General features: G+C 42.3%; 3 protein-coding genes across 7 annotated transcripts in view; all 3 read left to right on the top strand.

Annotated features, from left to right (window-relative positions):
• Positions 1 to 1,538, top strand: part of LOC109868372 (SEC14 domain and spectrin repeat-containing protein 1) — a 32,075-nt gene extending 30,537 nt beyond the window's left edge. For all 5 annotated transcript variants that reach the window (XM_020457894.2, XM_020457876.2, XM_020457867.2 and 2 more), the window contains one exon: positions 4 to 1,538. In XM_020457894.2, coding sequence (XP_020313483.1) covers positions 4 to 274 — 271 coding nt within the window. In that variant the 3' untranslated portion in view covers positions 275 to 1,538. The remainder of the gene's footprint in view (positions 1 to 3) is intronic.
• Positions 1,539 to 13,075: 11,537 nt separating this feature from the next.
• On the top strand, positions 13,076 to 19,423 carry LOC116355013 (neurofilament heavy polypeptide-like). The gene is made up of 4 exons (XM_031797761.1): positions 13,076 to 13,863; positions 14,618 to 14,672; positions 14,865 to 14,976; positions 15,582 to 19,423. The coding sequence occupies exons 1-4, from the start codon at positions 13,567 to 13,569 to the stop codon at positions 15,895 to 15,897; spliced, it is 780 nt and encodes a 259-aa protein (XP_031653621.1). The 5' UTR covers positions 13,076 to 13,566; the 3' UTR covers positions 15,898 to 19,423.
• LOC116355011 (neurofilament heavy polypeptide) lies at positions 18,612 to 24,455 on the top strand. The gene is made up of 4 exons (XM_031797754.1): positions 18,612 to 19,423; positions 20,666 to 20,720; positions 20,913 to 21,024; positions 21,652 to 24,455. The coding sequence occupies exons 1-4, from the start codon at positions 19,127 to 19,129 to the stop codon at positions 22,070 to 22,072; spliced, it is 885 nt and encodes a 294-aa protein (XP_031653614.1). The 5' UTR covers positions 18,612 to 19,126; the 3' UTR covers positions 22,073 to 24,455.
• The last annotated feature ends 2,500 nt before the right edge of the window (positions 24,456 to 26,955 follow it).

Raw genomic sequence — 26,955 nt, 5'->3', positions numbered from 1 at the left:
TAGGAGTGAGCAGTACTTCGGCAGCCCAGGAGACATGGCGTCCTCTGCTTTACACATCCGGGACAAGATGAAGCTGGTGGAGGACAGGAAACTGACTCTGCACGAGGAAGATGAAGAAGACGTTGAGCAGCTACAGTATGATCAGATACATGACCAGGACAAAGAACTACAAGATGATGAAGAACTACAAGATGACCAGGAACTACAAGAAGTGGACAAAGAACTACAAGATGGAGAGGAACTGGAACTGGAGACGGACACTGAGAAAAGCTAATGGAGCACCTTCAACAGCTAACCTAGTCCCAGATCAGTTTGTGCTGTCTCGACGACATCCTATGGCCATTGGTGTGACAATCATAGGAGTTTACAAGACAGCATAAACAGATCTGGGACCAGGCTACAGAATCGCAGCAGCCAGCAGTCCACCAGAGATTCAGGACAGGAAAGAACACCTCTGACCTTTGTCATCATGTCAACACAGCGCCTGACCATCACGTGCTCCAGAACTAAAATCCTGTCAATCACCCGGTGTGACTGCATTCCTTCCATCTGTTGTACTCTGCCTCGCCAAGCCATATTAACTTACTAAGAGCTGTTAAAGATAGAATATGGTTCTGAGATCAACTTACATTGCTTACCGCACATGACATGGAGATGAGGGGAGGAAACAAAAATGAAGAGGCTGAAAGCACTGACTGAACTGAAATGGACTATTTCCCTTAAAGCTTTACCTTGCCTGTCGCTTGTCCCTCTTAAGTCATAAACACACTGCACGTAGCCCAGGGCTCGTTTTCAACCAGGGTTAAGGTTGGCCCTGGGCTAAGAACATGTAGTGTGAAAAGCCCTTAAGACAGTTGACTCAAGCTTTTACATGGTGCTACTAAACCTTCTAGAATGTACAGAAAGCAAAGCATTCATCTATCTCTCCTTTTCCCTTACAGGTGCTGTAGAGTTTCTAGGCCGTTCTCTTTGTCAAACTGCCTTGTTTGACTATAAGCAATGTATTTTATATACGTTTTTCTTCCCCCGCAATACCTTGACGTGTAAAAAGATGTGCCAGTAATGTAAATTCATTCTGAAGGCGTTTGAATAAGGCACTAACTGCCCAGCCGACTGTTTCCGGTGTAGACAGACTGTTGTATGTTGCGCAGATGGATGGGTGCCGTCAACCAGCTTGTAAGACATTTAGGCTGTGTTACTTGTATGCATCAAGGTACAATGTAAAATCAGAGCTTTGTTATAAGCCTAGATTAGAGTGGTAGATCCAGGGCTTTTGTTTTTATTAATAAAATGGGATTTGGAAAAATGATGCTTCATCTCTTCATAGTTGTCATTCTAATGTATACATAAAGTACATACGCCGTTTGCATTGTGAGGCATGCTATTGAAATATTAATTATATTTATTTTGTTTTGTATATTATGTATTTTACATATCAGTGCAAGTCATAATGCTTGTTGTTTTTAGGTTTGCGAGGCTAATCATGTATTTCTTGAAAATTGGGGTCCTGCGAAATAAAGAAGCAAACATTTGAAAGATTTCTTGGAGAGACTATAATCATTTTACCATTGTCTTGTAAGACTATGCTTAACACATGGCAATGTTGTCTTCTACACATACAGTACACAAGATATGACATCATGCTTAACATTTTATTTTACACAAAAGTTATTCAGTAAAATAAGCCTAACTTTACCAGTTGTCAGATTGAATAGGATATTTGAAGGCTTTCAAAAAAGCTGCTAAACATTCACAAATCAAGGTGTGTGTAGTCAGTGCAGTAGCAGTATGAGAATGGGCAAAATTCTAACTGTCTAATTATTGCATAATTTATCCCATGATGACATCACTCAAGCCCTACAAAAGAGACCCCCGCTCTCTTATCCTCACCTCCCTCTGCCTTCAATCCTAGTCTGTACATAGAAGAATCCAACATGATTACAAAACTGCAGACTGGGAAACCACAATTACCAAAGCTCTTGTTCTGCCCCCCTGTGACCCAAACCCCCTATGCCTGGACCAGAGGGCCGTCCTGATTGGCCAAATCCTCGTCATATCCAGTGGTCTCCATGAAGTCTGTGCATGGTGCTCCATTACTCCTTATCCACCAGAAAAGGGAGCCGAGGAGAGAATTCATGATAAGGCCAACTGAGGTAAAACACAGAGTAAACCAACTGCAAGCACAAATAGGAATATAAATGAAGAGAGGGAGGGAGAAAACAGGACACATTTTACTCAGACCTAAACAATGATCCCAAGCCCAGAACATTCTGCAGAAAATCCACCAACTCAACAGGAAGAAAAGCAACAGCAAGGTCACAAAACTAAAATAACAAGGGAAAATAGTGGAGGACAGGGAGAAGGCCAATGTTTTTGAAGAGCATCTGAAAAACATAAACCGTTGCCCTGGAGGCCCCCTGTTTGACCCTGAGTGGAAGACCATCATTGACCGTCAGGTTTTTATCCCCACCCATCTACCCATAAGCCCCAACCTCGACACAAGTCACCCCCTCATTACTCCTGTCACTGTCACTGAGCTGCAAGAGCACATCAAGAAACTGAAGATCAAGGCACCAGGGGAGGACACTATCGACAACTGACTCATCAAGGAGGCCTCCCCTGAGTTCCACTACCAGCTCTGTGACCTCTGCACCCTCTGTGTGCACACCACACATTTCCCCAAGCCCTGGAAGTCGGCGGTTGTCACAATGATCCCCAGGCCAGGTAAGGACCCTCACCAGCCAGCCAACTATAGGCCCATCAACCTCTTGAAGCTGCTGGAGAGGGTCCTGGTTAGCCGGCACCTGAGACACTTCAACAACAGCGGAGCACTCAGAGTACATCAGGCAAGCTTCAGGACGAAGAGATCAACATCCTGAGCCTGGCCGAGGCTGTACAAAGCGGGTTTAACAAAAAAAAGAGGTGGCGGTGGCTGTCTTCTTTGACAGTGAAAAGGCATTTGATAAGATGTGGCACAATGGGCTCATCTATAGGCTATCAGATACAAACCTGAAACTCCCCACTCAGATGGCCACTCTTTTAAACAGCTTTTTAAATCAGTGGGAGATTGTATGGGAGAAGGAGAACCCACATCATCCAGGTTCTCTCCAGAGGCGGGAGTATCCCAAGGCTCCACCCTCAGCTCTCTACTGTTTTTAATGTACATCTGTGATATTTATTACCCCCACCCAAGAGAGGGACATGTGGCCCAGTTCGCAGACAATCTCTGTTATTGGGCCTCCTCTGAGAACTTTGCCCATGCAGGAAAAAAGCTACAGAAGTGCATAACAGAGATCAAGAACTGAGCAAATCTGTGGCGGGGCAAACTTAACCCCCTGAAGACCCACTGCGTCCCCTTCTCCAGGCGCCCCAAAAGAACTAAGCAAGTGGACCTTAAACTGTATGGACAGGCACTCTAGATGACCCCAACGGCCAAGTTCCTTGGGGTCACATTCCAAGAAAAAATTTCCTGGCGTGACCACAGACTGCCTGGAGAAGGAGGGAATGAAGCGCCTGAACCACCTGAGGGTACTCTGTAAAAGAAAAGGAGGAGCCTCCCCAGGGAACAGCCACTGAGTCTACCTGAGGTGCATTCAGCCGCTCTTTGAGTATGCTACACCGGCCTGGTGTAAAGTGGGCAGGTCTCACGTCAGAAAACTTCAGACCATTCAAAACCTTACCATCAAGATGGCATACAGACTCCCCACGTACACAAACACACACTACATGAACCTTTAGGACTGAGAGCAGTTGAGGAGAGGATGGCCGTTCTTGGGTGCAGGTTTACACTCAGGTCAGTGTACAACCCATCTCTGAAACCCATGATTGAGGATGAACAAGCCAACCCACACCGATTTTTATCTAGCACCCCCCTCTATGTGCTTCTTAGATATTGAGCATTTTTATCAGTTCTGAACCTCTTTTAAAACCATTTTAGAGTGGATATCTGTTCCATTTTATTATGATTATATACGCTCTTTCTCCTGCTGATATTTCAACATTTTAACTCCAGTTATTTTAACCACTGGACTTACTTTAAACCATTATACCATTTTAAACCTACCTGTCAAGGATAGTGCAATAGAAGCTGACATTTTAGCAGTCTTAACCACAGTTTAAATGCACTTTAAGTTGATTTATTTTTTTCAGTTAACTCTTAATAACACTGGAGGCTGACATTATATAAATGTTTCAGATCATTTCAACTCACCTATGCAGAAGCACAGAGGCTGCCAGCTTTTAAGAATGTTTTACATAAAACAATTCACATAAATGTCTTTTTAAAACATGTTTTAAGACATGCATACTTTAATCATGAATACCTAATTACTTACCTAAAGTTCAGAACGCCAGTAAGATGAGATGTTGCTACTCTGTAACTCTGTAATCCTCTCTGCAACTCCTGTTGAAAGATGGAAAACACAAAAAACATAAACCACAACCATTCACAAACCACCACCCCCCTCCCATATCCTGAAGTTTCCATCTCCAACTTTCTATTTTTTAAACAATTATTTACCCCAAACCAAACCCCGTACCCTAAACCGGGTTCGTACCCTATACCCAACCCCTCCTCCTCTATTTTATTTGATTACATTTTTTTATAAAAAAAAATTCATCCATTAAAGTTTGTTTTAAACAAATCAAGTCGAGGATGACAAAAGGAGAACTCCGCCCCTCCTACTTGTACCTCGCCCAACCTGACCTTCAACCAGACAAATAAAATGGAGAAGAGGGATAGAAGAGGGCACAATGTCCTGAGATGTCCTTACCTGTCCCAAAGTTCATAATTGCAGAGAACCCACAAGCCACCCTGTCCGCGGGCGCCGCCGACCCAGGGTGACCTGGCATCAAAGGAGAGGGGTCCGCAGGAGGCGTGAGACAGGCCGGGTAACCTACCTGGCCTAACCGCCCTTTTCCGCTTCTCCCTCACGATCGCAGTGTAGAGATGTCAAAGTCTGTTTGAATAAAAGATGGGCTTTTAACTAAAACTGTTACGACTTTGACTTTTTATTACTAGATGGTTTATGAGAGTTTTAGAGTAGAGTTAATAATAGATACATAGATAATAAGAGCCTAATCTGTTAGGAATAGATACAATTAAAACATTGAATCGTTGTATCTGTCCTTAACCAATAAATAAATAGCCTACGTTAAAACACTATATTTATTTAAAACATTGAAGGCGAGGACTAGATAGTATACAGCTATGATCAGAATGTACTTTTCGTAGCAGGTTAGGAGAAGTAACGTAGTAGGTTAGGAGAATTAGGTTAAGGTTAGGACAACGGTTAGGTTTAATGTTAGTTAAAATGCTAAAATTCTCCATTCAGTCATCAACATTCCAGTCAGATTCATTGCACCATTATGGTTTAGTTTGCACTCATTTGCCTCATTGGCCTACAATTTCTTGAATCTTGATCCAACTGTTGGTTTCCAAGTTCTAACCCTTATAGACGGCAAAGCATTCATTCATAAACATTTACTATAGCTATAACATTGTACAACATTGACAGATAACTAAAGGAAGAGAATAGACAGGGGAATATACACTCTAGAACCAGGTCGGACCCCCTTTTGCCTCCAGAACAGCCTGAATTCGTTGGGGGATGGAAACGTTGCTCAATTGGTATCAAGGGACCTAACATGTGCCAGGAAAACATTCCCCACAACATTACACCACCTCCATCAGCCTGTACAGTTGACAACAGGCAGGATGGGGCCATGGACTCATGCTGTTTACTCCAAATTCTGACTCTGCCATCAGCATGACGCAACACTAACCAGGATTTGTCTTTCCACTCCTCAAATGTCCAGTGTTGGCGATCGCTTGCCCACCAGATGTTTTTTAATTGGGGTCAAGTTTAAGGAGCTCCTTTAGCACCTCAGACTCAGTGATTTCCTGCAGGGAGAACATTGTAGCGGGGCAGGGGGAAAAGAGGGAGAAGCATCGGGGATAGTTGCATTAGAAGGGGTTGGAGATGAGGAAATGTTGGATGGGCAAGGAGGCATGAGTCAAATAGGAATCCTGACTTAATGAAGTGGTGAGTAAAGAGCTGAGCCATGTGCTTCTTGTCAGTAACAACCACATCATCAACATTACGGGACGTGGGAAGCTGAGGAGGATGTTTTCTTCTCCAGGTCTAACTGTTTTCCAGAACTTCTTGGGTTTAGAGCCACAGAGAGAGAACTGCTCCTTAAAGTAACTAACTTTGGCCTTCCGGATAGCCTGTGCACTTATTTCTCATTTGCCTGAACGATAGCCAGTCAGTTTGAGTATGCGTGTGCCGAGCCGTTCGCCAAATGCAATTACTGAGGTGGAGTAACTCTGTAAGATCATGGTCGAACCAGGGGCTGAACCTGCCTTTAAATCGTATTTTCTTTATGTGGGCGTGTTTGTTAACAATACTACTGAAAATATCAAAAAGAAGAGAGGATCAAGCTGATTCTATACCATTTTACAGAGGCCAGTTCATGAAGGAAGGCTTGCTCATTAAAGTTTTTTAGCAAGCGTCTATGACAAATCAGGACTGGTCGTTTCACTGAGCAGCCATCACAAACACATGCTGTAAAACAGTGACCTCTAAGGTCATTACAGAAAACACCAGTCTGATACCTATCAGTATTATTTGTGAGGATAACATCAAGGAGAGTAGTCTTTTCTGGGTGTTTGGAGTCACACCTTGTACGATTGGTGATATTCTGAGAAAGATTTAGTTAGTCCCATTGCTTTTGTACTTGGTCAGGTGGTTTAAGCATGTCCCAGTTTAGGTCACCTAGCAGGACAAATTCAGATTTAGTGTAAGGGGCTAGGAGAGAGCTTAGGGCAGGTAGGGTACAGGCTGGTGCTGATGGACTACGATAGCAACCAGCAACAGTCAACAAAGAGCTTTTTGAAAGTTTAATGCCTAAAACCAGCAAATCAAATAGTTTGGGCACGGACTTGGTGGAGACAACCGAGCACTGAAGGTGATCCTTGGTAAAGATTGCCACTCCCACACCTTTGGAAGATCTGTCTTGCCGAAAAAGGTTATAACCAGAAAGGTTAACATCAGTATACAAAACACTCTTCCTTAACCACATCTCAGTAATGACCAACACATCTGGATAGGAGCTGTGAACCCACACTTTAAATTTCTAAATTTGAGGTAATAAGCTTCTAGTGTTACTGTGCAGAAAACCCAGGCTTTTACGAGAACAGAAATCAGTGAAGCAGATATCAGAGCACAAGTCAGAATTGGGGCTAACAACAGTAGATGGCCCAGGGTGTACGTGAACATTTCCAGATATCATCAGTGGTAATATAATCAAAGCACGGCATAGTACAGGGAGAGCTCTGCAGTGCTGATTTATGACATCTGAATGTGTATCAGATGGCAACAAGATCATATTATACAGTCATTTCATCAGGTAACATGAATACAAAGCCGGCAAGAGGTGGTTAGAATAGGATGGGAGGCCAAAAGTCTGTGTAACCAATAGAGAGTCAGAGTCCCAAGTGTGGAAACAAACATAGTGTGTCCCACAGTTGGGTAAAGAAAGATTGTAGTCAACAAAGTATGCAGGAGTCATTTGATTTGATTTATTTAACCTTTATTTAACCAGGTAGGCTAGTTGAGAACAAGTTCTCATTTGCAACTGCGACCTGGCCAAGATAAAGCAAAGCAGTGTGACACAGACAACACAGACTTACACATGAAATAAACAATAAACAAGCCAATAACACAAACAAGTCAATGACAGAGTAGAAAAAAGAAAGTCTATATACAGTGTGTGCAAAATGCATGAGGAGGGAGGCAATAAATATGCCATAGGAGAGAATAGTTACAATTTAGCAGATTAACACTGGAGTGATAAATGAGCAGATGTGCAAAAGTGCAGAAAAGTAAATGAAAGAAAAACAGTATGGGGATGAGGTAGGTAGATTGGGTGGGATATTTACAGATAGACTACGTACAGCTGCAGTGATCGGTTAGCTGCTCAGAAAGTTGATGTTTAAAGTTGGTGAGGGAAATAAAAGTCTCCAACTTCAGCGATTTTTGCAATTTGCCAGACACCTAGGTATTTATAGTTGTCCACATATTCTAAGTTGGAACCGTCCAGGGTGGTGATGCTGGTCGGGCGGGCGGGTGCGGGCAGCGAACGGTTGAAATGCATGCATTTGGTTTTACTAGCATTTAAGAGCAGTTGGAGGCCACAGAAGGAGTGTTGTATGGCATTGAAGCTCGTTCGGAGGTTAGTTAGCACAGTGTCCAAGGAAGGGCCAGTAGTATACAGAATGGTAGTTGGTGAGAGACGGAATCTAAAAGACGGAAAATCCGGAGAATCCAGAAAATCACATTGTATGATTTTTAAGTAATTAATTTGCACTTTATTGCATAACATAAGTATTTGATCACCTACCAACCAGTAAGAAGTCCGTCTCTCAAAGACCTGTTCATTTTTCTTTAAGAAGCCCTCCTGTTCTCCACTCATTACCTGTATTAACTGCACCTGTTTGAACTCGTTACCTGTATAAAAGACACCTGTCCACACACTCAATCAAACAGACTCCAACCTCTCCACACTGGCCAAGACAAGAGAGCTGTGTAAGGACATCAGGGATAAAATGGTAGAACTGCACAAGGCTGGAATGGGCTACAGGACAATAGGCAAGCAGCTTGGTGAGAATGCAACAGCTGTTGGCGCAATTATTAGAAAATGGAAGAAGTTCAAGATGACGGTCAATCACCCTCGGTCTGGGGCTTCATGCAAGATCTCACCTCGTGGGGCATCAATGATCATGAGGAAGGTGAGGGATCAGCCCAGAACTACACGGCAGGACCTGGTCAATGACCTGAAGAGAGCTGGGACCACAGTCTCAAAGAAAACCATTAGTAACACACTACGCCGTCATGGATTAAAATCCTGCAGCGCACGTAAGGTCCCCCTGCTCAAGCCAGCGCATGTCCAGGCCCGTCTGAAGTTTGCCAATGACCATCTGGATGATCCGGCGGAGGAATGGGAGAAGGTAATGTGGTCTGATGAGACAAAAATAGAGCTTTTTGGTCTAAACTCCACTCGCCGTGTTTGGAGGAAGAAGAAGGATGAGTACAACCCCAAGAACACTACAATACAACGCTATCTCTGGGCTTGCTACTAGTGTAATAACATATTAACACATGTAATAAAGCATTCCCTGACTGTTGTCTGCTTGTGGCCTTACCATGCAATTATAGCTTGCACTAATAAATGCTCTCTGTTTCATAACCTCCCCTCCCCCTGTTCCCAGCAGATACTAACCGCACTGCCCCCCCCCCCCCCCCCCCCCCCCCCGCACAGGTGGCTGAAACTCCATAACCACAGTTCACACACACACACACACACACCTCAGCACAGAGAACAAAGAACTCAGTTCTGCACCAATGGAGAAGTGACAGCGGGACCAGACCAAGCCCTGCTGTTCCACGCCAACCAGTCCAAAGCAAGAACAAAGACGATTCTACCTACGTCATTCTATGTACAAAATGCTATGCACACTATGTTTCGGGGCTCTCTTCAGCTGTCTCCTTCCGAGTCAATTGAACGAGTCCGTGCACGCCGGAGCAATACTTTTCACTGAATAAACAGCCTTACATTATACTTTATTCCACCGAGTCCTGGTTCTTGGCCGAGTCCAGTTCCTCCAATCTTATCATCAACACTAGCAAACGTAGCTACACACAATAATACCAGGACCAATATCAGCATGTGAAGTAGTTAGATAGCTTTAAAATCGCCCAAAAAAAACCTGCACTATCAATTTAGGAGTACATCTCACGAGTTCAATTTTCAGTTTGCCTCTGCTCAGAGCACGTACCGAGTCCTTTCCCACGTTTCCCATAGACACAGAGTGCATTACGAGATGGTACTTAAAGGATAAACTGTTGAATAATTTGGTACACTGTTTAGATTGAGCACATCTAAGCGAAATATACGTTGTCATGACGATATACATGGATAGATGAGTTCTAGACAAGTATGACCATACCATCTGTTGGCGAACTGGAGGGCAGTTAATTGTTTTAAAACCGGTATGAAATGTGATAGTGTGTTATCCAAACGGACAGAACCATTTATGACGCGTTCCTTTATGATTTCATGATTTCACAGACTGATCACATAGAACTTAAATCAGGGAGATTTTTTTTGCCCCCCCCCACTGATAGAAACTTTCACCATATTGACAAGGGTTTCAGGATTTTTATTTCTGGGGGTGGATTATCCCATTAAGAGTAATGAAACAGGCAGGAAGCCTACTGGCCCGAAGCCCAGCTAGCCATCGACTGTGCCACACAAAAATATGCTCAAGTGGCAGAGTCGATATCCACCCTTATAAACCAGGGTCGCTACAATATGAAAAGAAGGCAAAATTACATACCGTACTGACTTATTACTGTAACCATGTGGCCTATGTAAATACATAGACCAAATGGCAGGATAGAATACCCAATGGAATATTGAAGAACACTGGTTTGGAATAAGAAGATGTGATTTCCAGTGGAGAACCACTCATGATTTATCTCCTTACTGCTACTACTTTGTCTCACTGTTTAATAACATGTAAAGTTGTGAGAATGTGCAGTACTTAGACTGAAATAGCTGCCATTAATCATTTTGGGTGTAGGTACTGTAGGTACAGGAGATCCACAATACCTTTAAGATAATATTTTATAAGAGGTGCAGGAACTCGAGCAGTAGAACATTTGACGTGAACATACTCAGCTCCGGTGAGCTCCTGCCCATGTCAAGCCCTCGTTTGGGACGGCAGGGTAGTCTAGTGGTTTGACTGTTGGACTAGTAACCAAAAGGTTGCAACAGCTGACAAGGTACAAATCTGTCGTTCTGCCCCTGAACAGGCAGGTAACCCACTGTTCCTAGGCTGTAATTGAAAATAAGAATTTGTTCTTAACTGACTTGCCTAGTTAAATAAAGGTACAAATTGTATACAGTATATACAGTGAGGCAAAAAAAGAGCAATTATTAGCGGCAGGGTAGCCTAGTGGTTAGAGCGTTGGACTAGTAACCGAAAGGTTGCAAGTTCGAATCCCCGAGCTGACAAGGTACAAATCTGTCGTTCTGCCCCTGAACAGGCAGTTAACCCACTGTTCCTAGGCTGTCATTGAAAATAAGAATTTGTTCTTAACTGACTTGCCTAGTAAAATAAAATTAGGAAATGGAAAACATGCAAGACCACTGATAATCTTCCTCGATCTGGGGCTCCACACAAGATCTCACCCCGTGGGGTCAAAATTATCACAAGAATGTTGAGCAAAAATCCCAGAACCACATGGGGGGGCCTAGTGAATGACCTGCAGAGAGCTGGGACCAGAGTAACAAAGCCTACCATCAGTAACACACTACGCCGCCAGGGACTCAAATCCTGCAGTGCCAGACGTGTCCCCCTGCTTAAGCCAGTACATGTCCAGGCCCGTCTGAAGTTTGCTAGAGAGCATTTGAATGATCCAGAAGTAGATTGGGAGAATGTAATATAACTTTTTGGTAAAAACTCAACTCGTCGTGTTTGGAGGACAAAGAATGGTGAGTTGCATCCAAAGAACACCATACCTACTGTGAAGCATGGCGGTGGAAACATCATGCTTTGGGGCTGTTTTTCTGCAAAGGGACCAGGACGACTGATCCGTGTAAAGGAAATAATGAATGGGGCCATGTGTCGTAAGATTATAAGTGAAAACCTCCTTCCATTAGCAAGGGCATTGAAGATGAAACATGACTGGGTCTTTCAGCATTACAATGATCCCAAACACACCGCCCGGGCAACAAAGGAGTGGCTTCGTAAGACTGGCCTAGCCAGTCTCCAGATCTCAACCCCATAGAAAATCTTTGGAGGGAGTTGAAAGTCCGTGTTGCCCAGCAACAGCCCCAAAACATCACTGCTCTAGAGGAGATCTGCCAAGGAATGGGCCAAAATACCACCAACAGTGTGTGAAAACCTTGTGAAGACTTACAGAAAACGATTGACCTCTGTCATTGCCAACAAATGGTATATAACAAATTATTGAGATAAACTTTTGTTACTGACCAAATACTTATTTTCCACCATAATTTGCAAATAAATTCATTAAAAATCCTACAATGTGATTTTCTGGAAATTTTTCTCATTTTGTCTGTCATAGTTGAAGTGTATCTATTATGAAAATACAGGCCTCATCTTTTTAAGTGGGAGAACTTGCACAATTAGTGGCTGACTAAATATTTTTTGCCCCACTGTATATGCAAATACACATTTTTCTAAACTTTTTTTTTTACATTTCACCTTTATTTAACCAGGTAGGCCAGTTGAGAACAAGTTCTCCTTTGCAACTTCGACCTGGCCAAGAAAAAGCAAAGCAGTGCGACACAAACAACAACACTGAGTTACACATGGAATAAACAAACATACAGTCAATAACACAACAGAGAAAAAGTCTATATACAGTGTGTGCAAATGAGGTGACAATTATTTTTGGAAGAGATGTATGTTTCCCCTTTTTTGTGATGAACACGATTTGCAGTGTTCTATTTGTGCCACTGGTTTGTGTAAGGGTTGATAGTCAATAGGCTCGGTGCTGTAGGTTATGTATTAAACTAATAATGTAGTGATTGAAGCAAGACTGGATGTACAAGGATCGAGGACACTGATACTCTGTATGTTATTGTATTGATGACCTTTTGAACACTGTCATTCTGTAGCAGCTTGCAAAGTCACTGTCTTTTATTGTAACTCCGTACAAACCTCCCAGGCTGATGTTGCCTGAACATTGGTGCTGTGAGACTGGAATATTAGGGCCTACTTGGAGAAGGCGAGTTAGACATTTTTCTTGGCTTCTGTGTGAGAGGTGTCTCCCTGTTTTCAAACTTGTATTGAACCGAAGTGATTTATGATTGACTATATCCGCGACTGCTCTGCTCTTTTGTTCACCTGAAATCCTCTCTTACACCTTAGCCACTTGATTAGACCCATCCTACCTGTCGGAACTGTCAAACCGGTTATGCCATAATCATAACCAACCACACAACCAGATAAAGGGAGGTGGGGAGTGGTAGGAGGTGGTGCTAGAGAGTTGGACAAGACATCCTCTTCATTCTTTACACAGATTTTGAGGATTGAGGTGTTTTTTGTGTTCTTTAACAGTGCTTTCAATTTGGATTGCGAAGCATCTTTTGAACTAAGAAAACTAGAGGCAACCCAGGAAGAAGAATACAGGACCAGGAATGACAGTAAGCCTCAGATTTACTGTAGAGTAAAGGAAGAGGAACAAAATGATATACAAAGAAGTTCATAGATTTTCTTCAGGCTTCATGCTGTAGGCTATGGGAGGACTATGGTAACAAACGAGTCATAGAAACTCACTCATACGACCACACATTATCATTGACTCAGTGAATAAGGTAAACCGTTTAATAGTCACTGTGCTCTCTGCCACACAAAATTAATATTGTAAAGACGTAGGTGATATATAGATATACATACATTCACACAGGGACAAATACATAGACTTAAAGAACATAAAGAACCAACACCCACACAAATTCCCAGAGGCAGCCATGAGGGTTGTATTGGTGCTAGGAGGCCTAACTATCCTGGTCTCTATGGGCCTGGCCCTGATCGTCTTTGGCCAGCCCCTGACAGAAGCCAAGCTGACCCTGCAGAACCTGCATCTGGATCAGATGCAGAGGGCGCGCGTCAACCAACTCAAGGAGAAGCAGTGGCTGGAAAACTTGCTGAAGGGGCAGTTAGACTCGAAGAAGAAGAATGTGGAGGAGATGGAGGCAGAGGTGAAGAAACTGACCGAAGAGGAGGGGAAGAAGAAGACTGAGGTCGAGGCCTGCCAGGCAGACAAGGTGAGAGACAGATCATTACTGTTCTATAAATACTAGACAGACCTGGGTTAAATACTGAACATATAGACAATTGGTGTACTATAAAGACTAGACCAGGACTGCCCAACCCTCTTCATGGAGATCTACCATCCTGTTCATTTTCAGTCCAACCCTTACCTAACATACCTGATTCAGCTAGATAAGGCATTGGTGAGCAGCTAAAAGTAAAATCAGGTGTGCTAAATTAGGGTTGGAGCGAAAATCTGGAGAACAGTAGCTCTCCAGGTACAGGGCTGCCCTTCACTAGACAGACCTGGGTCGAATACTGAACATACAGGTATGTCAAGTAATGGAGCTGTTCTTGATTTCGTTTTCCTGGTACAATGGAATAGTCCCAAAAGTGCAACCCCCAAGCATTGAACAGTGATGACAATGGCTTTGGGCTGTGTAGCTTGGAACAGGGTGCACTAAACCAGAGCAATCAAAAAAGCAATTGAAAGTATTTAACATTTGACCCAGGTTGGTGTATGGTGCTTGTCAACCCACTGGGCATACACTGACTGAATCAAAAAAAAAATCCACGTAATTTCAATGAAATGACGTTGAACAAATGTGGAATAAACGTTGAATTGACATCTGTGCACAGTGGAATGTGCTGAGTAGAAGGATTTGAAGGACTCGGATAAGGATTTTTAGTATGTACAGCAAACAGTAGGCGTGAATGTTATTTTTCCCCTTTACCTATATTTGTGTTATCTCTCACTTTGGCACAAAGAAACAAAAGGAGGAAGTACTTGCACCCATACAGAAGGAGCAGAGTGATATTGAAGGTATGTGAGTCTTTTCTAGTAGAGTTGTTATTCTTGTAGCCACTTGTGCCACAAGGTGGTGAAATTTGGTAACATGTCAGCCACTGTAACGTAGTGCATCTCTCTCTCTGGGTGCATTTATGAAGTGGTTTCCCTTTGCTCCTCTTCTCTGCTCTTCTCTTCTGATCTCCTCTCCTTGTCTGTTCTCCTCAGCGACGTTCAAAACTGAAAAGGAGGCATGGACTGGGGAGATCACCACACTCAAACAGCAGTTGGAGCAGAGGAGCAAAGTGTGTGGTTTTGTGAAGGACTCAACAGATACAGCGTAAGTAGAAGATTTGTAATACCTTGGGGAAAAAAATATATATATTTTATTCAACCAGATAGGCCAGTTGAGAACAAGTTCTCATTTACAACTGCGACTTGGCCAAGAAAAAGCAAAGCAGAGTGACACAAACAACAACCCAGAGTTACACATGGAATAAACAAGCGTACAGTCAATAACACAATAGGAAAAAAGTCTATATACAGTGTGTGCAAATGGCGTGAGGAGGTAAGGCAATGAATAGGCCATAGTAGCAAAATAATTACAATTTAGCAAATTAACACTGGAGTGACAGATGTGCAGATGATGATGTGCAAGTCGAAATACTGATGTGCAAAAGAACAGAAAAGTAAATAAAAACAATATGGGGATGAGGTAGGTAGATTGTATGGGCTATTTACAGATGGGCTATGTACAGCTGCAGCAGATCGGTTAGCTGCTCAGATAGCTGATGTTTAAAGTTAGTGAGGGAAATATAAGTCTCCAACTTCAGTAATTTTTGGAATTCATTCCAGTCAAAAATAGAACTGTAAAAGTCTACTCACAGCACAGGTGAAACATCAAACAAAGTTCATGATGATAATAAAACCTCTTGTTTTCTCCAGGAAATTATGTCCACCCAAAGAAGGAGCAGCAAAAGCTGAAGCGGCCCCTGTAAAAGCTGAAGCGGCCCCTGTAAAAGCTGAAGCGGCCCCTGTAAAAGCTGAAGCGGCCCCTGTAAAAGCTGAAGCGGCCCCTGTAAAAGCTGAAGCAGCCCCTGTAAAAGCTGAAGCTGCCCCTGTAAAAGCTGAAGCGGCCCCTGTAAAAGCTGAAGCTGCCCCCTTAAAAGCTGAAGCGGCCCCTGTAAAAGCTGAAGCGGCCCCTGTAAAAGCTGAAGCGGTCCCTGTAAAAGCTGAAGTGGCCCCTGTAAAAGCTGAATAGGCCGCTGTACAAGGTGAACCTGCATCTGTAAAAGTTGAAGCAGCCGCTGTTTAAAGCTGAAGAGGTCACTGCACAAGCTGAAGCCGACCCTGCTCCAAAGCACTAAATGGCTAAAATTTCTCTCAGAATAACATTAATGGTGTGTAGTCTTTCATTCATGATGCACAGTCATATTTATGTTGTTTGTTTGTGGGTAATCTTGGCAACCCAGAAACGAAAATCTCATTTTTTAAAAACACAATTGATGTCATTTAGTCTGTCCACAAGAGATTAGGTTGTGGGCATTGTCAATGTGTCATTTTGGCACACTTCTAGAAGCCTAAGAAACATTTCCAAACTGGCAGTAACTACAGTGCAAAAGAGACCGAAATTACATTTTTATTTATTTTATTTCACCTTTATTTAACCAGATAAGCTAGTTGAGAACAAGTTCTCATTTGCAACTGCGACCTGGCCAAGATAAAGCATAGCAGTTCGACACATATCAAACCACTCAACCAAATGTAAGGTTTCAGATGAGCTGTCATTCCAATTTGTCCCTTACACATGATAAATTAATGATATACTATAACCAACCGCATTGGACTTAAATTGGTACATTATTCTCACTCACGGATGCAACAAATAGAGCCTCTTACAAGGCACGCCTCAAAATATGTTAATGAGACAGAAACAACAATTCCATGCACCCATTAGTGGTCAAAAGTTTTTGGCGGACCAAAGATACGGTGACATTATGCATTACAATAGTAATTATATTTATGTTGTAAACTGCTGTTTTTTAATACTGTAGATATGGATAACATGGGTTAGGCCTATCAAAACATGCACCACCTACACACGCAGCAGCGAGAATTGCATTTCATCTAAATATACATTTTCAATCATTTACCACCCGTTAGAGCGGGGTACCACCAGTATAATATACTGTAGGCTATTTCACAGAACAGACCTAGTGGATACTAAATAGGGTGCCATTCAATGCAACATCTTTTTTTTTCTTCTACAGGGCAGGATTAGATTTTCGTCACCTGCGATAGGCATTGTCATTTTCAGAATGCGGTTGGTTCGCTCCTGCTCATTAACCTTACAGCAGGGTAGTAATGTCATTATGACTCACAGACATTCTTCAAGGGATAATCCACCCAGGACCACTAATTATTATGATTAACAGTGTTAAACAGTGTTTAAAAAAAACCACTAATAGGATATGTGAAAATGTTTTTTTGTGAACAAATGTTTCACGTTGTCATTATAACGTGGTTGGTAGCAACATATGAAAATCGCTGCAAAACCCACAATGCAATGCTATCGCTGGACTCGCTAGCTAGCTAAGTTGCTAGCTAGCAAACGAAGCTACACACAATACTACCAAAGCCAATATCAGCATGTGAAGTATCACAGGGCGCATTACGACATGGTACTTAATTAAAGAAGAAACTGATGAATAATTTGGTACACTGTTTAGATTGAGCACATCTAAGCGAAATATACGTTGTCATGACGATATACACGGTTGGATGTGATCTAGACAAGTGTGCCCATACCATCTTTTGGCTGATTTGGCGATCTGGAGTGCAGTTAATTGTTTTAAAACCGGTATGAAATGTGATAGTGTGTTATCTCCAGTGACAGAACCATTTATGACGCGTTCCTTTATGATTTCCTGACTTCACAGACTGATCACTTAGAAGTTAAATCATGGAGAATTGTTATATTTTCCCCACTGATAGGACATAGGCTTTCACCAAATTGACAGGGATTTCATAATTTTTATTTCTGGGGTGGATGAACCCATTACGAATAGCTCACACTAAATTGTAATGAAACAGACAGGAAGCATGTCTTCCTCAACCTTCTGCCCCGAAGCCCAGCAAGCCATCTACTATGCCACACAAAACATGCTCAAGTGGCAATGTTGATATCCACCCTTATAAACCAGGGTTGTTACCATATGAAAAGAGGGCAAAATGACATACCTTACTGACTTATTGCTGTAACCATGTGGCCTATGTAAATACATAGACCAAATGGCAGGATAGAATACCCAATGGAATATTGAAGAACACTGGTTTGGAATAAGAAGATGTGTATTTGCAGTGGAGAATCAGTCATGATTTACCTCCTTGTTGCTGCTACTTGTTTCACTGTTTCATAAAATGTAAAGTTCTGAGAGTGTATAAACAGCATATAGTTTATATCAGTACAATACTTGGACTTGATTGGGGTTGATAGTCAATAGGCTCGGTGCTGTAGGTTATGTATTAAACTAATAATGTAGTGATTGAAGCAAGACTGGATGTACAAGGATCGAGGACCCTGATACTCTGTATGTTATTGTATTGATGACCTTTTGAACACTGTCATTCTGTAGCAGCTTGCAAAGTCACTGTCTTTTGTTGTAACTCCGTACAAACCTCCCAGGCTGATGTTGCCGGAACATTGGTGCTGTGAGACTGGAATATTAGGGCCTACTTGGAGAAGGCGAGTTAGACATTTTTCTTGGCTTCTGTGTGAGAGGTGTCTCCCTGTTTTCAAACTTGTATTGAACCGAAGTGATTTATGATTGACTATATCCATGACTGCTCTGCTCTTTTGTTCACCTGAAATCCTCTCTTACACCTTAGCCACTTGATTAGACCCATCCTACCTGTCGGAACTGTCAAACCGGTTATGCCATAATCATAACCAACCGCACAACCAGATAAAGGGAGGTGGGGAGTGGTAGGAGGTGGTGCTAGAGAGTTGGACAGGACATCCTCTTCATTCTTTACACAGATTTTGAGGATTGAGGTGTTTTTTGTGTTCTTTAACACTGCTTTCAATTTGGATTGCGAAGCATCTTTTGAACTAAGAAAACTAGAGGCAACCCAGGAAGAAGAATACAGGACCAGGAATGACAGTAAGCCTCAGATTTACTGTAGAGGAAAGGAAGAGGAACAAAATGATATACAAAGAAGTTCATAGATTTGCTTCAGGCTTCATGCTGTAGGCTATGGGAGGACTATGGTAACAAACGAGTCATAGAAACTCACTCATACGACCACACATTATCATTGACTCAGTGAATAAGGTAAACCGTTTAATAGTCACTGTGCTCTCTGCCACACAAAATTAATATTGTAAAGACGTAGGTGATATATAGATATACATACATTCACACAGGGACAAATACATAGACTTAAAGAACATAAAGAACCAACACCCACACAAATTCCCAGAGGCAGCCATGAGGGTTGTATTGGTGCTAGGAGGCCTAACTATCCTGGTCTCTATGGGCCTGGCCCTGATCGTCTTTGGCCAGCCCCTGACAGAAGCCAAGCTGACCCTGCAGAACCTGCATCTGGATCAGATGCAACAGGCTCACGTCAACCAACTCAAGGGGAGGCAGTGGCTGGAAAACTTGCTGAAGGGGCAGTTAGACTCGAAGAAGAAGAATGTGGAGGAGATGGAGGCAGAGGTGAAGAAACTGACCGAAGAGGAGGGGAAGAAGAAGACTGAGGTCGAGGCTTGCCAGGCAGACAAGGTGAGAGACAGATCATTACTGTTCTATACATACTAGACAGACCTGGGTTAAATACTGAACATATAGACAATTGGTGTACTATAAAGACTAGACCAGGACTGCCCAACCCTCTTCATTTTTTTTTATTTTTATTTTACCTTTATTTAACCAGGCAAGTCAGTTAAGAACAAATTCTTATTTTCAATGACGGCCTAGGAACAGTGGGTTAACTGCCTTGTTCAGGGGCAGAACAACAGATTTGTACCTTGTCAGCTCGGGGATTCGATCACTCAACCTTTCGGTTACTAGTCCAACGCTCTAACCACTAGGCTACCTGCCTCTAACCACTAGGCTACCTGCCTCTAACCACTAGGCTACCTGCCTCTAACCACTAGGCTACCTGCCTCTAACCACTAGGCTACCTGCCTCTAACCACTAGGCTACCTGCCTCTAACCACTAGGCTACCTGCCTCTAACCACTAGGCTACCTGCCTCTAACCACTAGGCTACCTGCCTCTAACCACTAGGCTACCTGCCTCTAACCACTAGGCTACCTGCCTCTAACCACTAGGCTACCTGCCTCTAACCACTAGGCTACCTGCCTCTAACCACTAGGCTCCATTTCATGGAGATCTACCATCCTGTTCATTTTCAGTCCAACCCTTACCTAACATCCCTGATTCAGCTAGATAAGGCATTGGTGAGCAGCTAAAAGTAAAAGCAGGTGTGCTAAATTAGGGTTGGAGCGAAAATCTGGAGAACAGTAGCTCTCCAGGTACAGGGCTGCCCTTCACTAGACAGACCTGGGTCGAATACTGAACATACAGGTATGTCAAGTAATGGAGCTGTTCTTGATTTCGTTTTCCTGGTCAAATGGAATAGTCCCAAAAGTGCAACCCCCAAGCATTGAACAGTGATGACAATGGCTTTGGGCTGTGTAGCTTGGAACAGGGTGCACTAAACCAGAGCAATCAAAAAGCAATTGAAAGTATTTAACATTTGACCCAGGTTGGTGTATGGTGCTTGTCAACCCACTGGGCATACACTGACTGAATCAAAAAAAAATCCACGTAATTTCAATGAAATGACGTTGAACAAATGTGGAATAAACGTTGAATTGACATCTGTGCACAGTGGAATGTGCTGAGTAGAAGGATTTGAAGGACTCGGATAAGGATTTTTAGTATGTACAGCAAACAGTAGGCGTGAATGTTATTTTTCCCCTTTACCTATATTTGTGTTATCTCTCACTTTGGCACAAAGAAACAAAAGGAGGAAGTACTTGCACCCATACAGAAGGAGCAGAGTGATATTGAAGGTATGTGAGTCTTTTCTAGTAGAGTTGTTATTCTTGTAGCCACTTGTGCCACAAGGTGGTGAAATTTGGTAACATGTCAGCCACTGTAACGTAGTGCATCTCTCTCTCTGGGTGCATTTCTGAAGTGGTTTCCCTTTGCTTCTCTTCTCTGCTCTTCTCTTCTGATCTCCTCTCCTTGTCTGTTCTCCTCAGCGACGTTCAAAACTGAAAAGGAGGCTTGGACTGGGGAGATCACCACACTCAAACAGCAGTTGGAGCAGAGGAGCAAAGTGTGTGGTTTTGTGAAGGACTCAACAGATACAGCGTAAGTAGCAGATTTGTAATACCTTGGGGAAAAAAATAATTATATTTTATATATTTTTTATTTAACCTTTATTCAACCAGGTAGGCCAGTTGAGAACAAGTTCTCATTTACAACTGCGACTTGGCCAAGAAAAAGCAAAGCAGAGTGACACAAGCAACAACCCAGAGTTACACATGGAATAAACAAGCGTACAGTCAATAACACAATAGAAAAAAAGTCTATATACAGTGTGTGCAAATGGCGTGAGGAGGTAAGGGAATGAATAGGCCATAGTAGCAAAATAATTACAATTTAGCTAATTAACACTGGAGTGACAGATGTGCAGATGATGATGTGCAAGTCGAAATACTGATGTGCAAAAGAGCAGAAAAGTAAATAAAAACAATATGGGGATGAGGTAGGTAGATTGCATGGGCTATTTACAGATGGGCTATGTACAGTTGCAGTAGATCGGTTAGCTGCTCAGATAGCTGATGTTTAAAGTTAGTGAGGGAAATATAAGTCTCCAACTTCAGTCATTTTTGGAATTCATTCCAGTCAAAAATAGAACTGTAAAAGTCTACTCACAGCACAGGTGAAACATCAAACAAAGTTCATGATGATAATAAAACCTCTTGTTTTCTCCAGGAAATTATGTCCACCCAAAGAAGGAGCAGCAAAAGCTGAAGCGGCCCCTGTAAAAGATGAAGCGGCCCCTGTAAAAGCTGAAGCAGCCCCTGTAAAAGCTGAAGCGGCCCCTGTAAAAGCTGAAGCGGCCCCTGTAAAAGCTGAAGCGGCCCCTGTCAAAGCTGAAGCGGCCCCTGTAAAAGCTGAAGCAGCCCCTGTAAAAGCTGAAGCTGCCCCTGTAAAAGCTGAAGCGGCCCCTGTAAAAGCTGAAGCGGCCCCTGTAAAAGCTGAAGCGGTCCCTGTAAAAGCTGAAGCAGCCCCTGTAAAAGCTGAAGCGGCCCCTGTAAAAGCTGAAGCGGCCCCTGTAAAAGCTGAAGCGGCCCCTGTAAAAGCTGAAGCGGTCCCTGTAAAAGCTGAAGTGGCCCCTGTAAAAGCTGAATAGGCCGCTGTATAAGGTGAACCTGCATCTGTAAAAGTTGAAGCAGCCGCTGTTTAAAGCTGAAGAGGTCTCTGCACAAGCTGAAGCCGACCCTGCTCCAAAGCACTAAATGGCTAAAATTTCTCTCAGAATAACATTAATGGTGTGTAGTCATTCATTCATGATGCGTAGTCATATTTATGTTTTTGTTTGTGGGTAATCTTGTGGGTAATCTTGGCAACCCCATGTAAATTACACCATTTATGTTATGTAGTCTGTACACAAAAGATTAGGCAGTGGGCATTGTCAATGTGTCAGTTTGGCACACTATGTAGCCTAAAGTAATTAGGTGCTGTTCGTTTTTAAAAACTATTAATATCTTATCAGTTTTTAAATAAATGTTTTTCATTTTTCATTTACATTTTTATAAAGCCTTTTAGTTAGGCACAGAAAACATGGAAAGAGAAACCACTGCCTTTCCCTGTTGATGGTTCGTGTGATGAAGAGGGAGGAACTCCTATCAAACCTGCACAGTTCAATACCAATATAACTTAGACCATTAAAGCTTTAATACAGCTTACCTTATCATCACCATCATTGACTGCCAGGGTAAAACATAATATTGTAACGCTGTTGGGTGTAATCTGCCAGGGTAAAATGGAGCCGGCTGGTGGACGAGTAATATGTAAACGTAGGGTGACAGTACGCCACCAGCAAAATAACCATAGACGAGATGTTGACAATGGCTTATTAATAGGCATAAATAAATAGTATTTCTATGATTGCAGTCCTCAAAGATTGAATTGCAATGAATCAGATTCAGGCGCAGTTTTTTGTGCTTTGGAATGTTCAGTTTTCCTGGGATACCATGCTGTCACCATGTAAATTACATAAAAACATTTATAAAACGGGTTGTTTGGATCCTGGATGCTGACTGGTTGATAGAAGGGAGTTATAGCACAACAATCCCCGCATTCACCGGGTAATGCCTGTTAAGAGTTCAATTTGATTCATCAATGCGCATCCACTATCCACTAGCCTGGCTGACGCGACTCACGGTACCACACAGAAAGGAAGAGCTGTGACTCACTGGTCTGGAAAGGAGGCTGTTTATTAATGCAATATTCACTCAGAAATTGAGCAGAAGGATTGATTGGTTGAGACCTCTCCTTGTTTGGATTTGAAAATCCAACATTTGTAATGGAATGGCACTCAGGGGCTTTGTGTGGCTGTGTCTGTATGTGTTTGAGTGAGACAACATCAAAACAGCCTTTCCAGACTCTCAAGTCAGGAGGACTTTGAGTTTGGTATCAGCCAGACTACTGTCCCACAACCCAGCCAGTCAATATTATAGCCTTAACATCATCTCCCCCGTTAAAAAGTATCTGAACAATTTCCCCCCATGCTACTAGGTTAGCATTTAGTTTGCAACAGTTAGGGTTTGTCTAAACCTTGCTGTCTGCTTCTCTGACCTGTGGAAGGTTTATTGCGATCTCCTCCGTGCCATGCATATGAACGTGAAGTGACTGACAGTTTCTCTGAGCCAGACAAATTCATTTATCAGGATCATTATAATGGATATATCCAAAGAAATGGCAAAAGAAACAAACAAATGTAAAACAAAGGAAAGTACACATAGGTACTGTCATTTCAGCTGCTTTCTTTAGTTGGCTAGAGCAAAGGAGATGTACAGTAGCTATCCTGGAGCTACATGCCAATGATTTGTTTAGCATAGCAATCATTGCAAAAAATAATGGATAGAATGAATGACCAGCCCATTTAGCTAACAACTTAAGACCTCATAATTATTTAAAAAATGTTTGCATTTTATCGCACCTACAGTATGGTTTTTGTGATCATGGGACATTTCCCACTAAATACACCCACACTCCTATTCAAATAGTCATCTCTACTACTCAGCTGTCGTTGTCTTTTCACTTGCTTGAGGAAATGCAGTAGATATTTACTGAAGTGGAAATGAGATCTTGGACTTTGATGCAACTGACAATGATGTGCTTGAAGTTGTATTTCCATCACAGTAACGATGATGCACTGGGTACTCTGATCATGATGTGTAATCAATTAATGTCGCGGTTTTTCAGTTTGCTTTACTTCTTTGTCCATAAGCCTCTGATTGAGGCTTATAGGACTTCAGAAAAATTAATACTTTTTAAACTTAAAAAAAAACGTTTTGTTATTCTTACTTTTTCAAGAACTGTCTGTTCAAAAACATACTGAAAAATAGTTTTGAGTTTTGGAATGGCATCATATTTCATGGTCATTCTGTAGTACTTATCATGGAGATGGTCAAAAACAAACTATTGTCTCACAGGTTCTTAGGGAGAGGCTCTGCCTCATTTCACAATGCCATTACTAACAAAATAAAATCTAAGATGGTAAAAGAGAATTTCCATATTCTATTTTCTTAGAACGATAACCAGGAAGCTTTGTCTCAATCCGGTTTAGTATACCACACACACGGATGTGTGCTCACACAAACAAAAACACACATTTGTACCATTTTTACCTGGCTCACATTTTTGCGCACCAGTTAAAAGCAAGGAATTGGAAGGATGTACAAAGAGCTATTAGAGTATTGATAGGGAGAGTAAACAGAGTAGGTCAGTGGACATGGAAAAGTAATTTACAGTACACAGCAATCAGTATATATCATCTGTTAGTGAGAATCAAAATATGACCATTATTTTAAGCATGGCATATAACGGAAGATCACAGCCTTTAAGTGGAATGCTATTCTATGGAGTGTGACGTCACATGGGCCTACAGCTCTTGTTTCAGAGAGCCAGGCTGCCTTCCATTACTACTTAGTTATTGTGACACAGAGTCACTGTAGAGGAGCCAAACACCTGGTCAACATGCCAGACTGAAGGCCCATTAATGATCAACCTGACACTTCGATGGGTCAATAAGGACCACACATAAATAGAGAGTTATAATTGATGAACAACTGTGTTCAGGTCAAATTCAATTGTGATATGTATTATTCATTTCCTTCATTATCGGTGTCATTGATATTCTTGTAATGGATTAATTTATTGAACAATGTTTGTTAAATATGATAAGATCATAGAAATGTAGTTTCTTGCTGTGAGGCTAATCACCACCACTGTTGTACTCTATTTTTGATGGTCTAACATAGACATAGTATTCAACATAGACATAGTATTTAACATAGACATTGTATTCAACATAGACATTGTATTCACCATAGGCATTGTGTTCAACATAGACATTGTATTCACCATAGGCATTGTGTTCAACATAGACATTGTATTCACCATAGGCATTGTGTTCAACATAGACATATTATTTAAGTCTAATGACTAAGAATAGGGCCTTTCTCTTCCATGAAGTATCCATCATCTGGTTCTGGCAAGACCTCAAAGATGTGTGACTCATAAACCACAGTTGGAACTGCCGCTTGACATACTGTAGATGGGGCTAAACAATGCAGGATGAGGTGGTGCAAAGGGTTCACAGGGAAGTGAATACGGCTTGAGACAGACGAGGAAGCCAACAGTGTCCTTATAAACTAGGATTTTCTTTATAAAAGAAACACGTGTGATTGGTTTTGATATACTGTAGGAGAATTTCAAAGACACTACTTTGGGATATACAGTGGGGAGAACAAGTATTTGATACACTGCTGATTTTGCAGGTTTTCCTACTTACAAAGCATGTAGAGGTATGTCAGTTTTATCATAGGTACACTTCAACTGTGAGAGACGGAATCTAAAACAAAAATCCAGAAAATCACATTGTATGATTTTTAAATAATTAATTTGCATTTTATTGCATGACATAAGTATTTGATACATCAGAAAAGCAGAACTTAATGTTTGGGTTTAACAGCAGTTGGCATCCAATATTGATGGTGCACTATCACCCCCAACTGGACTGGAGTATAAATCCATTAGACTTTGTGAAACAAAAAGGGAAAAGGAAAAAGAAAATCCCTGCCAACCCATTAAGAACCCACCAACCCATTCCCCTATTTTGACTCTATCTGATTCTACACCAGGGAGACGACCTGGGAGCCCGGGACACTACCATTCAACACACCCTTGTAACTCTTCTGCAATAAAATCTCGTAAACCCAAGTACTTCTCTGCAGCTCCCACCACAACAACTATTTTCTATGATGGCAGGGAACACTAAAAAGCCAACGTTACTGAAGCACATTGCATTAGCCTAGTGGTTAGAGCATTTGGCCAGTAACCAATAGGTTGCTGGATTGAATCCCCAAGCTGTCAAGGTAAAAATCTGCCCCTGAGCAAGGCAGTTAACCCACTGTTTCCTGGGCACCGAAGACATGGATGTTGATTAAGGCAGCCCCCCCATACCTCTCTGATTCAGGGTTAAATCCCCCTTTCCCAATTCACTCTGTACTTGTGAAAAGTCTACTACTCACCGGGAGCCTCTTAGGATCCCTCACCCATCTTCCTCTACTTTCTTCACTGCCTCGGCATACGACACCTTCTGTACAACTCTGACCCTGGCAACCTCAACTTGCTTCTCTCGCATTGAATACTTCTGATCCCCAGCAACATGGGCACCCCTACTTCAGTTGATCCACCTCTACCCAGTAATCACTCCTTTCCTTTCTCCACCCTGTTCCTGAAAGCAAAACAAGTAAGAGCTCCTGTCCCCATTCACGTGCCGTGGAGCGCCCGCTCCCTCTGGGCGGGAGAAACACAAAAAATCATCACAAGTCCACTTCTGGTTACCTTTACTGATTCAAAAATGTCACTGCTACTTGACCACATTTGTCTTTATCATGACCATCGGTGCGAGGCTGGAGCCTGCCACCTCATCCTCACTCTCTTCCAATTCACCTCCAGCTCATTCTGTTTGTACTGGACGGCAAACTTTTAAATGATAAGTTT

This window comes from Oncorhynchus kisutch, linkage group LG2 (genome assembly GCF_002021735.2).
Source record: "Oncorhynchus kisutch isolate 150728-3 linkage group LG2, Okis_V2, whole genome shotgun sequence".
NCBI classification, from domain to species: Eukaryota; Metazoa; Chordata; class Actinopteri; order Salmoniformes; family Salmonidae; genus Oncorhynchus; species Oncorhynchus kisutch.
The sequence above is the reverse complement of the archived record's forward strand: the minus strand, read 5'-3'. Positions and strand labels throughout refer to the sequence as shown.